This window comes from Protopterus annectens, chromosome 2.part2 (genome assembly GCF_019279795.1).
Source record: "Protopterus annectens isolate FY-2018-M chromosome 2.part2, PAN1.0, whole genome shotgun sequence".
Taxonomy (NCBI): domain Eukaryota; kingdom Metazoa; phylum Chordata; order Ceratodontiformes; family Protopteridae; genus Protopterus; species Protopterus annectens.
The window spans coordinates 1,107,290,642-1,107,304,490 of record NC_056730.1 but is presented as its reverse complement, the minus strand read 5'-3'; the positions used below and the strand labels follow the sequence as shown (position 1 = coordinate 1,107,304,490).

General features: G+C 41.1%; 1 protein-coding gene across 1 annotated transcript in view; it reads left to right on the top strand.

The window, feature by feature from the left end:
* DOCK8 (dedicator of cytokinesis 8) overlaps positions 1-13,849 on the top strand; it is a 1,731,107-nt gene that overhangs the window by 1,314,837 nt on the left and 402,421 nt on the right. Inside the window, exon 35 of the mRNA XM_044064485.1 lies at positions 1,835-1,931. Coding sequence (XP_043920420.1) covers positions 1,835-1,931 — 97 coding nt within the window. The remainder of the gene's footprint in view (positions 1-1,834; positions 1,932-13,849) is intronic.

Here is a 13,849-nt window from a genome sequence, read left to right as displayed (position 1 = left end):
GTCAAACAGACAGCAGCACACCTCCTAGTGTCTTTGCTTAAGCATTCTGGACAAAGCTAAAAATAAAGGACAAAGGACCAAAATCAGGGACAGATTTCCATTATTGTTCTTATTCACTTAAAATGGTAATTGAACAACAGATTTTGCGTCAATATGCATCTTCTGAACAATAAGGAGTTTGAAATTGTAATATCTGGTGTTATTATCTCACTGTAATTTTCACTGATTTACCAGAAAATCAAAACATTTATGAGGGAGAGAACAAAAATATGAGGCAAACTCAGTGACGGTTGAGAGTCATGGTCAGCAGGCAGAAACAAAGTTGTTTTTCTGTTTGCCACTGTTCTTTGCTGGCCAACACTGTTTGCTGCTAGCCCTTTGCATCATACCTGACTGTAACAGCACTTAGGGGAATGCTTAACAATTATTTATCCTTCACTGCATAGGGTCTTACACTAGGGAAGGTGATAACTAGTTAATCTTCTTCCAGATATTGGAGAATATTCTCTTACAATAACATCATATTTTTACATCATTTCAGATTTATAGTACTTCAAGCATAGTTTTGGGTTCTTATGTATGACAATGATTATTTTCATGTTACATTGTATAACATTATTTGTGAAGATCTGCTGTAATGATGAAGAACACACGCGACTTTACTTTTATGTTACGTACAAAGAGTCTGGCCCTCACTTTGTCAGACTTTCTTAAATAGTGCTTAAGTTGTCATCTTTCAGAAAAAAAAGAAATAAATGTGACTAACAGGGCCCAGTGTGAAGCTGCAAGATGATTGGATTAGGGAAGATATGGGGAGATATTTTTGCACAACTACAGTAGTGGAGACATGGCTTAGTCTTATTTAGGTAGTACAGTTAAAATCAATTTGGGGTATAAGAAATGTTGAAGTAGACATAATGCAGTTGTCTACATTGATGAGAAAATATAAGTTATTGTCTTAGTAAAATGTAGCTTATCCAACTGGACGGGTACAGGAAAAGTTCCTCACCTGCTCCTTATTTACTATTACTGTGCAATCTCCCTTTCTTCTGAACGGAACAAACACAGGTGCTGTGAAAAACAGCTAAAACCACTATCAGGATAGTTTCTAGTAAAGCTGAGTTTAAAAACCAGTGTAGTCTTTGTAGCCATTTTTTCTGTATTTTATATGTTCAGGTTCAACCATCTCGGCAAGAGATGATGGACTTGTTTGAGTATAATTTGTAGATGTCTGGAACTAATCAAAGGTTTTTGTAATGATATCCTTTGGGTGGTGAACTTTACCACATGCTGTAATCAAATTACAAAATAGTACTGAAAATGTGCAGAACACTTACTGATAAAAGAACATGAAATCTGCAGTTCAAATGGTAAATATCTGCTTATGTAACTAGTTAGTTGTTAAAAACCAGGTAGGTGCACTGGTCTAAAGATCCTTTTCAGACATGATCCAGGCCAAAAGGCAAATACAGTAATAGCAAGTTGCAGTATGTTAACACAAACGGAGATACTAACAAAACCAGTTATCAGTGGCTTGAGAACTAAAGAATAAAGTAAAATGCACAGTGAGGTAACACTGAACATACAAAGTATGTGGAATGTGGAGCAGACAGAACAGTTAGCAACCAGTTAGTTTAGACAGAGTATAACTACATAATAATATACTATCAGTACTGCCTGTGAAGAAAACTTGCAACAGGAAGTTTGACAACTGTAAGGTAGAATATGGCAAATGGGAGAAGAACAGAAAAGAAAAAGAAAAGTACTCAACATCTGCTGATAATTATCAAAGCTAATCCACTGATTTATCAAATTCTTACTTTTTTCATTCTAGATCCAAAGCTGATCTTGACCAAGAAGCACTGATCAGCGGAAACCTGGCCACAGAAGCCAATTTAATTATACTTGACCTACTAGAAATCATCAGTCAGGTAAGAACCCAGCATTCTACCATCTTTTTCTTCTCTTATTTCCTCTGTCACAGGTTCAAGGTTGCTCATCACTGTCTATACTTATAGAATATGTATGTATGCTAGTACATATGTATGTAAACACATAAAGATAGATAGATATTTATGTATTCATTTATTAGATAAATAGGTGGGGAGATTTACCAATGGACTGTTTCCAACTGTAGCATACTATATCATTACTGATGAGTACAAAAGGAAACATAATTGTAACAGATCAAAGTAGAAGCATAAAACCATGACTTTCCACATGTCTGCATGGCATTATCCAGGCAGCAATTGAGTATTGCTGCTTCACATATATTTAACTGTAGAAATGATAACTCCATCACAGATTTCCAAACTGTACATGCACCATCAAGGCAATGATGGCTTCATTGACTTATGGTGGACAAAATATTAAACTTGTGTGCAAACCAGCACCTTTTAGGTGGCATCTGATTCTCTTCTTGGCACATGATTGATGACCAGCAATCATGAAATGCTAGTGTAAAAGGTGCTCAATGACTATAGAGTAGATGAAAAATGAAACCTAGAGAAGCCATGATGCAGTGTCAGCCATTGAGAAGAAGGAAGATAAAGCATCATTGGCTAGTGGAATAGTAAGTATTTTATTTTTTTCAAACATCTTCATTAAATTATCACTTAGGTCATTGGCCCACATATATTAACAGAAAAGAAAACTAACCATAGTAACATTTTTTCATGCATTATACATTGTATATATGTTTTCTGTCATTATAGGATCTGTCATACACTCCAAAATTGCATGTATTGTGCAATTCCTACCTTCTCATAAACCTCATTCCTCCATCTGAACATAATTCTGCATATATTCTTCCCAGAGCTTCCATTCCCTCCCTTTTCTAAAGATCTCATTTACTGTTCTTTTATCACTTTACCGATGTTCTATACTTCGATTACACTTAGTTCAGATTTTGATCTCCATTTTCTAGTAATTGCTTTTTTGGCACCCAGTATCATTAAACTTAATAAAGAATGCTGTGTCTAGATAATTCAGATCTTGTATCCCAGCTCAAAAGAATCATTTCCTTAGTTACAGACATTTGTTCCCACAATATTGCTGACAGAGTACTCTGATGAGAAAAAAATCTGACACCTCATTACACTCCCAAACAATATGTCCCCAGTTAACTCTCTCTTTCTCGTCACACCTCCAGCATTTGCTGTCTACCAAAGGAAAAATTCTTTGAAGTCTACTTTGGGTATAAAAATACCTATGCAAAAATATCCAAGCAAAAATACTAAACCTTCTGGACTTTGTTGCATACTTGGCAGCCAGACGTACATATGCCCTTCCATTGCTCCTTTTTAAATTGCTTTTCCAGCCTCTGTTCCCAATCTTTTCTAACCTCCTCTGACTGATGCTTGTTGTTATCATACAATATTTTATACACCCTGCTAATTATCCCTTTTTAACAGCAGCTTCTGTTTTAGACATCAGCTTCGTTCTACACTCAAAAACTCTACTAGAGCTGATCTTTCACTTGGGACATTCCTTTTTCTTTGCTTATACTCTGATATCAATCCCTGGTAGGGAAGGCCATCTCTAACTTGCAGTGCAAACTTCTGATTGGCCTCATCCCAGTCTATTACCTTTCTGTAACTTCTATACCCTTCTCCCTTGCGGTCATCCATATTGACAAAATCTCCTTTCTCCATTTCTGTGTTGACTTAAGTTCTTAGAATTCTTTTGGAAAATGTATTAATATAATACTCTGTATGGTTTCTGTTATCCTCCTTAAAGATCGGCATCCAAACTCTCTCTCCTATTTCCAGACCCCCAACTTCATCATCATTCTTTTCCAGTTTGATTTATAACCTTCATCTTATGTTAAGCATATGAGCCTCAATTGCACTGCTCTAAAATATCCATACAACTCAGGTAATCCTAAACCACCTTGTTCTAGGAGGAGGATCAGCTTATCCCACTTAACTCCCACCCTCTTCCCCTCCCAAATAAATTCCTGCAACTCTTTTATTAACTGTTATCTACACCTTCTCCCCTGGTTGGTAAAATATGCCTGATCCATATATAAAACTAAAGGGACTAAACACCTTTTCACTGCTTGTATCTTACTATCCATATCCATAAACAACAGCTTCCAGTATGTCATTTTTTTATTTGCTTTTATTTAGTCTCTTACCACATATCCTTAGCTGCCATAACAGAATTTTTTTAATCCATACACCTAAATATGTCATTTTATCATTTCCCCTTAGATATGGGTATGGCTGAACCAATACATGTGTGGGTGCATAGTTTACCACTATAGCCTATTTTTAATCTTCATTAATTTTATATCCCAAAAAGACTTGGAATTGTTTCAAAATGTTCCACAACACAGAAATGTCCCTTTCTGTATTAATCATATACAAAATAATATCATCCACAAATAAAATCAACTTTTCTTGATTACCATACCAATTATAGCCTCGAATTTCTGAGTCCCTTCTTTTCTTTGTCAATGGCTCTAAATATAAAGCAAATAACAAAAAGGGAAAGAGGACACCCCTACCTGGTTCCTCTGTTCAAATTTTATCAGAGAGGAATGCTGTCACCTTAATTCTTTTTTCTGATCCTTCATATGTCATCCTAATTAACTCTATTATTGTATTAGGGAATGGGAATATGTCCATTCCCCATCTCACAATCCATCATAATTAACTCTATTATTGTATTAGGGAATGTGAGTATGTCCATTCCCCATCTCACACAATCCCAGCTTACACTATTTGAATGCTTTCTGTGCATCAAGACCCATCAACAACAGCAGTACTTTCTTACACTCTGCTTTCATATGGCTCATCGGTGTTCTAGTAATGTTGTAAAAATGTTTGCCTCCCCTTCACAAGACCACACTGAGCTGTATCTATCAGTTTTGGCAACACCTTCTATTCCTGGAGATTTCCCTGTAGACATCTCCACACATCAGTGTTTTTCTGTCCCCTCCTATCTTAGCTGCTAGTTGTTAGGTGTCATCTTCCCCTATCCTTGGCATAATTAAATCTTTCATAAATATTTCCATTTGTGCTTTTTTCTTGGTTTCCACATTGCTCTGCTTTATGCAAATGTTCTTAAAATATCCAAAATATTTCTAAAACCTCCATAGGATCTCTGGTTATTTTTTGTTGTTATAGGTTCCCTAAGTTTGCCAAATATCCTTTCTACTTTCTGTTGCCTAATTAACTGTGCAAAAAGTTTTTGTGCTCTGGAGTTATCAGAAAATAGTTCCCTTTAGCACCCTGCATTTGCTCCTCATGTTCTTGTTCTGTAAGATTTCTGCTTTTCTGCAGTACTTTAACCTCTGTTAAACTAGTTGATATTACTTCTGAACAGTATCTCTTTCTGTTTTATTTCTACTCTGATTTTAAACTCCATTTTCATTTTATCCCCCTTAGTAGCTATACCTTCTGAAGACATTTCTATCTTCCCTATTCTGTATAGAGAAGCTGGACAGCTCTTCTGTTATAAATAGAAATCCAGGTAAGTAGCAAAAGATGTAAGTACGAGAATGTCTGACTGTTCATCTTTGCTTGTGTGTGTGTGTGTGTGTGTGTGTGTGTGTGTGTGTGTGTGTGTGTGTGTGTGTGTGTGTGTGTGTATAATGCATTTGCATGCATGTGTGTATGTATATCTGCATGTGTTTGTATGTGCATGTGTGTGTGTGTGTGTGTGTGTGTGTGTGTGTGTGTGTGTGTGTGTGTGTGTGTGTGTGTGTGTGTGCACCTGCATGAGTGTATGTATGCATGCACGCAAGTGTATGTGTGTTTGCATGTGCATGTGTGTATGTATATCTGCATGAGTGTTTGTATGCGCTCATGTGTATGTGTGCATGTGTGTGTGTGTGTGTGTGTGTGTGTGTGTGTGTGTGTGTGTGTGTGTGTGTGTGTGTGTGTGTGTGTGTCTGCATGACTTTATGTATGCACACACGCAGGTGCATGTGTGTTTGTAATGATCTGAGCCATACCTCCCTGGACTACATGAAAAGAGACATGGAAGAGCTCTTTGATCATGTAGCCCAGGCCTGTATGACCCTGACCTTGAGCAGCATCCTGCCCTCACCAAGAATGATACCACGGTATAAAGAAATAATTATCAATTTCAACAATTGGCTAAGCTGCTGGTGTCATTGAAAGGGGATCCAGTGTCTGTCAGCCTGGGATGACATGCTCGACAAGCCGCGTTGCTTCACAAGAGATGGCTTGCACCTGTCACCCCTAGGCTTTCGAATACTGATCAAGGCTCTTGCCACCCCCATAGTGCCTTTTTTAAGCAAGGTTCAAAAGACAAACCCACCACTGTAAATAGCACAAGTAACAAAAAACTGAGGGTAATGCTGCTCAATGCCAGAAGTCTAAATCTCAAAATGCACGCACTCAAGGCACTCCTCAGTATGGAGAAAATCAATATATGTGCAGTAACAGAAACCTGGTTTAAGGCTGCAGAGAGCACCCCAGCACTACCAGGCTACAACTCATACCATACATTTCGGACACAAAACCTGGACCAAAATACAAAAGGTGGGGGCGTATCCATATTCATCAAGGATACCCACACCTCCAGGTTAGTGGCACAGCACAATGCTTCAGAGATTATCCATGTGCAACTAACAACAGGCAAAACTGCAATTCAAATTGTAGCTTGCTACAGATCACCCACCATGTCCCAGGACACCCATTCCGTATTTCTGGAAACACTGGGAAACATAAAGGTCCTAACAAGCACCCTGATATTGGGTGATTTCAATTACCCAAGCATTAACTGGGAGAACTACTCAAGTACTAACTCCCTTGCCCAACATTTCCTAGAATTTATAAACTCAAACACTCTGGACCAACTGCTCAACACCCCCACCAGATGTGACAACATATTGGACCTGGTCATCACCAACATGGGCGACTGGTGTTCCACATCAGAGGTCAACCCCTCACTGGTTACATCTGAGCATAAACTAATCACTCTGGATATCTACATTCCGCCTCCACCCCGGTCAAAGAAACCACCGTGAAAAACTTTTCAAAAGCAAACTTCACGTTACTTAAGACCAAGATGGAAAGTTTCAAAGCCCCCATGCTAAAGGATAATGCTGCCCAAGCTACAAAATCCTTTACTAATGCACTCTATGGGCACCTACAAGAACAACAATGCATGGATTGTGCTATCCCAAGCAAAACCAAGACTCACTCCTCCAAGAAAAGGAAACCAGTCTGGTGGACCCCTGCCATAAACAAGATATACAATAGAAGGAGGAAACTAGTACAGAAAAGAGTAAAATCCCAAGAAGCTAAGACATCCCTGATCAGTATCAGCAAGAAACTACGATCCCTCATAAAATCATCCAAGGCTAGCTTAGAAAAAAAAATTGCCAAGGACTCCAAAGATAACCACAAGGCATTCTTTAGCTAGGTCAAGAATCTAGGTGGCAATTCTCAGATCTGCTCGGAGTTAGTGCAGAATGGCACAAAATACAATGAACCGACCAATATTACCACCATCCTGGCAGACAGGTTCAGTGCAAACTTCACCCCCCCCCTCACCCCCAAAAGGGCTCATAACCATACCAGAAGAATGTAGTGCCCCTGAAATCACAGACACTCAGGTTGAAACAGCCCTCTCCAAAGCCAAAAACATAGCATCATTGAGACCAGATGGTGTCCCAGGCTGCATCCTACATGACGAGCTCAAAGATAAACTAACCCTTCGCCTAAACACACTGTTCAAACTCAGCCTCTCCACAGGCTACATGCCCATAGAGTGGTGCACAGCAATGGTTATTCTGCTTCACAAAGGTGGAGCCACAACAGACCCCAGGAACTATTGCCCTATAAGCCTGACTAGCTTAGTCTGCAAGGCCATGGAGCACATCATCATGGATCTCATTAACAGAGACATTGGGAACCTCCAAACACTGGCCCTACCCAGTTCGGCTTTGTTAAGGGTAGATCATGCCTCCTAAACCTGGTGGACTTCTTTGAGACAGTTACCAAGGCTATAGACGAGGGAAAAGTGGTCCACACAGCCTACCTAAACCTAGCAAAGGCCTTCAACACCATTCCCCATTCGGGTATTATAGACAAGCTCACCAGTCTGAACATAAACCCCTACGTCATGAGATGGGTTGCCAACTGGCTCATGGACAGAACCCACATGATAAGAGTTGTGGGAGCTAGGTCTGACTCTAAACTGGTTACAAGTGGCATTCCCCAGGGCTCAGTCCTAGGACCCCTCCTGTTCGGCATATACTTCTCAGAGGTACAGGCAAGCACAGGAGGTCTATGACTGACCAAGTTCACAGATGACTGCAAACTAAGAGCTATAATTGACTCTCTGACTGACACAGACATCCTCCAAAAGGGTCTCACTGAGACAGATATCTGGTGTAAAAACCATGGCCTCAAGCTAAATGCCAAAAAGTGCATAGTCATCCCCTTTGGAAAAAACAAAGTACACACAAACTACCACATAGGTGGTAGCCCCCTAAATACAAAAGACATAATAAGGGATCTGGGGACCCAAGTAGATAGTAATCTCTCCTTTGATAATCACATTGCCAAAGTGGTTAGAAAATCCTTCTATGTGGCCCACCTAATCACAAAAGGGTTTGCATCCAGATCAAAAGAGGTCATTGTACCCCTCTAAGCATCATTCTTCAGACCCATCATAGAGTACAACACCCCATTTGGGATGTACCTTACAAGGCACATGCAACAGCTGCAAAGACCACAGAAGTACCTCACCAAGAGGGACACTGGCTTCAAACAGATTCCCTATGCAGCTCGACTGAAGAAACTCCAGCTGTACTCGATTGCATACCACCTACTCAGAGGTGGTCTATGTCTGACATACAATGCCATGTCTAACCCAGAATTGATGGTTATGCTCCACCTAAAGAAAACCATATCCCCTCGAGCCACACACTCTAGGGATCTAAACCTTACCACAACAATAAATAGGAAGTGCTGGAGGGATAGATTCCTGTCCCAGAGACTTCCCATGCTCTGGAACAAGATTCCAATCTACATTAGGCAGAGCTCCTCGCTAACACTCTTTAAGAGAAACCTTGACGAGTGGATGAGAAATAGAAAGTTTACCCCGGGGATCACTTCAATGGCTCTGCTGGACAGAGGCACAGGGAACTAATCTAAGGGGGCAGCAAAAGCCAACACAATTCTGGCTAGGCTTATAAATGCCTTCGGGCAGATAGCCTAGTACCTACCTATGAACCTATGAACCTATGTATGTGCATGTGTGTATGTATACCTGCATGAGTGTGTGTATGCGCTCATGTGTTTGTGTGTATGTGTGTGTGTGTGTGTGTGTGTGTGTGTGTGTGTGTGTGTGTGTGTGTGTGTGTGTGTGCATGTGTGTGTGTGCGTGTGTGTGTGTGTGTGTGCGCGTGTGTTTGCATGAGTACATGTATGCATGCACGCAAGTGTGTGTGTGTTTGTATGTGCATGTGTGTATGTATATCTGCATGAGTGTGTGTATGCGCTTGTGTGTGTGTGTGTGTGTGTGTGTGTGTGTGTGTGTGTGTATATCTCCATCAGTGATGTGTGCACTTACGCGCATGTGTGTGTTTACGCATGTGTCTATGTATATCTACATAAGTGTGTGTATGCACTCATGTGTGTGTTTGTATGTGCATATATGTGTTTATCTGCATGAGTGTATGTATGCATGCACGCATATGCTTATGTTTGTATGTACATGTGTGTATGTATATCTGCATGAGTGTGTGCATGTGTACTCATGTGTGTGATTGTCTGGCACTGTGTGGAGTAGGTCTGTGCCTGTGTATGGTCTGGTAAGATTATTGCTCAGCTGAGTGATTCATAATCATGTAGATTCACTAGTAATAAGCTGTTACTCTTTCAGGAATATGCATGACTTTGAATCTCAAAAGGATGCAATGGCACACCTCACCACGTCAGTGTAGTACAGATCGCACCAATTTCTGTGAATCCCAGTAAAGGAATAAAGTGGGAAATTAGCAAAGTGAGATGCAAAGTTGCTTAGTGCTAATATTCTAAGTGAGAGACACATGAGCAAAGTAAACAACAACAAAGATTTGCAGAAAAAGCACTGCAGTCAGTTTAGAAGTATTTTAGCAACTTGTTAAAACAACTAGACCAACGGTTGTGTCAGCGGAAAGCAAGCAGTAGAACAATGTAGCAGGAAAAAAAAAACATGTTTATACTTAGACTATAAGGTACTCAAAACAGGAACAGGCAGAAGGCAAAGTAATTTATGTCTGGCACTTCCTTAGAGATGCCACAGCTCTTACATACCCATTGCACATTAGGAAGGCACCTGTTGCTCCAGTGTATATAATTTTGAGAAATGCAGTAAGAAACTCAACAGTTCAGATAAAAAGATAATACTGTGGAGATTTTTTTTTACCTTAGTCTTTTTTTCAGTATCAGAAAACAGACCAAGGGGAGAAAGGCAATCAAAAGAACTGAACTAGAAAGGGAAACAGTTCTATCTCTGTTTGGATTATGTCTGCAATGTTAGAAACCTTTAGTTAGACTTCAAAGCACAATGCTGCAAATTAAATAGAAGTATGTTTGTGATGATGTTAGTGGGCAGATGTCTGCCTCTTGAGGACATTTTAAAATTATAGAAGTTGGAAAAGATGCTTTACCATGCCATATGAGAAGTGCAGTCTGGGTAGCCTCTGCCCATGCCACTGTATGTAACTGTTGGAACTGGATAAAGAAGTAAGGTTCATTGTTATGAGTCCCAGTGTCAGCCATCTTAACTCCACGTATGAGCAAACAGTAGAGGTTTAGAGAGATATTCAAGATCTGCTGTTGCATCGGGGGGACGACAAAGTCCACACATTCCTATTTTCTGAGGCTTCACTGGTAGCATATAAGGTTCAGCTGTTGTAATAATGGATCGGTCAGCAAAGCATGGCCTTGTGATTTTCTTCATAACAGTGTTCTCATACTTGTTGAGGACCTTGACTTGAGGCATCTGTTGTCCCAGAGGGTGACTGTATACTTAAGCCACAGGACAGAGTGTGGTTGAAAATCTGATAGAGAAAAACATAACTATTGTCTTCTTGGGATTAAGTAAAAACTTGACTCAGGTAGCCGCTTTTGGAGCTTAGTGGAAATGGTCTGAAGGGGCTGGTGATCCATGGGACCCTACTATCTGAAAAGAGGCGTGCTGAATCATCACTGTCTTAGGTTCATAGGTTCATAGGTTCATACTAGGCTATCTGCCCTGGGGCAATTATAAGCCTAGCCCGATTCTGTATGGCTTACGCCACCCCTTGATTTGAGTATACTGTGCCCTTTTTAAGGTTTAATTTACTGTGCCTCTGTCTAATAGTGACATGGGAGTAATCCCTGGGACAAACCTACGATCCCCCATCCACTTATCGAGATTCTTCTTGAAGAGATTCAGTGAGGTGCTCTGCCTCACATGAACTGGAATTCTATTCCAGAGTGAAGGGAGCCTCTGGGTTATGAACCTGTCCCTCCAGCAAGTTCTATTTATTTCTGTGCTGAGGTTCAAGTCCCTCGAGCGTGTGGCTCTAAGGGATTTAGATTTACTGAGGTGGAGCATGTCCATTAATTCTGGATTTGACATAGCTTTGTATTTCAGGCATAGATCGCCTCGAAGTAAGTGGTATGCAACTGAGTAGAGCTGGAGTTTTTTTAACCGAGCAGTATATGGCATTTGTTTGAGACCCTTGATCCTCTTGGTGAGATACTTTTGGGGTCTTTCTAATTGCTGCAGGTGTTGGGTAAGGTACATCCCAAAAGGGGCATTGTATTCTATGATGGGCCTGATGAGGGATGAATAAAGGCACGATTACCTCTCTTGATCTAGATGTGAAACCCTTCGTGATGAGGTGGGCTATGTAGAAGGTCTTTCTAACCACTTTGGCAATGTGGTTTTCAAAGGAGAGATTGCTATCAACTTGGGTCCCCAGGTCCCTAATAACTTTCTCTGTACTTAATGGGTTTCCGCCTATGTGGTAATTTGTGGGAACATTGTTTTTGCCAAAGGGTATGACTATACATTTTTTGGCATTTAGCTTTAAACCATGGCGCTGGCACCAGTTATCTGTCTCTGTGAGACCTTTTTGAAGGATGTTTGTGTCAGCTGGAGAGTTGATTATGGCGCCCAGTTTGCAGTCGTCTGCGAACTTGGTGAGCCATAGTCCTCCCACGTTTGCCTGTACCTCAGAAAAGTATATACCGAACAAGAGTGGTCCCAGGACAGAACCCTGTGGGACGCCACTTATGACCGGTTTCGAGTCTGACATGGCTCCAGCAACTCTCACTCTGTGGGTTCTGTCTTTGAGCCAGTTTGCAACCCATCTTGTGACATAGGGGTTTATATTTAAGCCGGATAGCTTATCAATGATGCCCGAGTGGGGTATTGTGTCAAATGCCTTTGCAAGGTCCAGATAGGCTGTGTGGACTACCTTCCCTTCATCTATGGCTTTGGTGACTGTTTCAAAGAAGTCAACCAGGTTCAAAAGGCAGGATCTGCCCTTGACAAAGCCAAACTGGGTAGGATCTAGTGTCTGTAGGTCCCCAATGTCTTTGTTTATGAGCTCCATGATGATCCTCTCCATAGCCTTGCAGACTAAGCTAGTCAGGCTTATGGGGTGATAGTTTCCAGGGTCCGTAGAGGCTCCACCTTTGTGGAGTGGGACCACTGTTGCTGTACGCCATTCTGTGGGCACATATCCTGTAGTGAGGCTGAGATTGTATAGCTGTTTTATTTGAGGGATTAGTTCCTCTTGTAGTTCATGTAGGACTCAACCTGGGATGCCATCTGGTCCCATGGAAGCAGTGTTTTTTGCTTTGGAGAGGGCAGCCTTCACCTGAGCATCTGAGATGTTTGGGAGGCAGCACTCTGCCAGGATAGATACTTGCTCTTTTGGGGGGGAGGGGGTGGAGAAGTTTGCACTGAACCTGTCTGCCAGGATATTGGCGATATTGGCCTTACAGAGATAGATGCTTGAATAGGGAAAGCTGGATGAGAGTAGCATGATTTGAGTAACTGGAAGAAAATGGCCCAGTATGAATTCTGTGGGGTAAATGGTGCCTTTGGGTCGGAAATGAGACACAGCATCAATCTAGTGTACTAACTGTGTACATTTGGGTAGGCAACATTTAAAGCAGTTTGGGTGTTAGGAGATCAGGATGACATTTGAAGTATACTGAACAATTAAACTCTGCAAGCAGGTATACATACTTTAGCCATGAGAGGATGAGCATCAGTGGTTGGTGACAGCTTGCTCTTCCTCAGGTGGAACGGAAGCTGCTAAGTCTATGGCAGTTGTGACACCTAGTGGCGGTTGCACATATTACCTGTAAGGGCCACACTGTCATATGCTGCATTAGACAGGGGCTACCCTGCTGAGTCAGGGAATAGGAGATGTGTGCAGGGGAGGGTACACATCCTACCCTGATCTGGCAGCTATTGCTTGTCCAGAAATAGCTGTGCGGTAAACCATTCCAAGGGACTCACTAGCTGACCTCTTCCCTACTGCCAGAATCCCAACAAGTACCTGGGCAGGAATGAATGGGCCATAAGGCTGTCATGTAAACCAGGGATACCTGACTCTCACCTTACACAGAATGTAAAAAGTGAATAGACTCGGTAGTGAAGACATTTAATTTATTATTTATTTTTATTTCTTAAGGTCATTGGCTAACAAAGTTCGCAGATGACTGCAAACTGGGAGCCATAATAGAATCACCTAATGATGTAGACATTCTGGAAATGGGCCTCACAGAGACAGATGCTTGGTGTCAAAGTCATAGCCTCAAGCTCAATGCCAAGAAGTGCATTCGGTACCCATGAACTACCATATAGGCGGTAG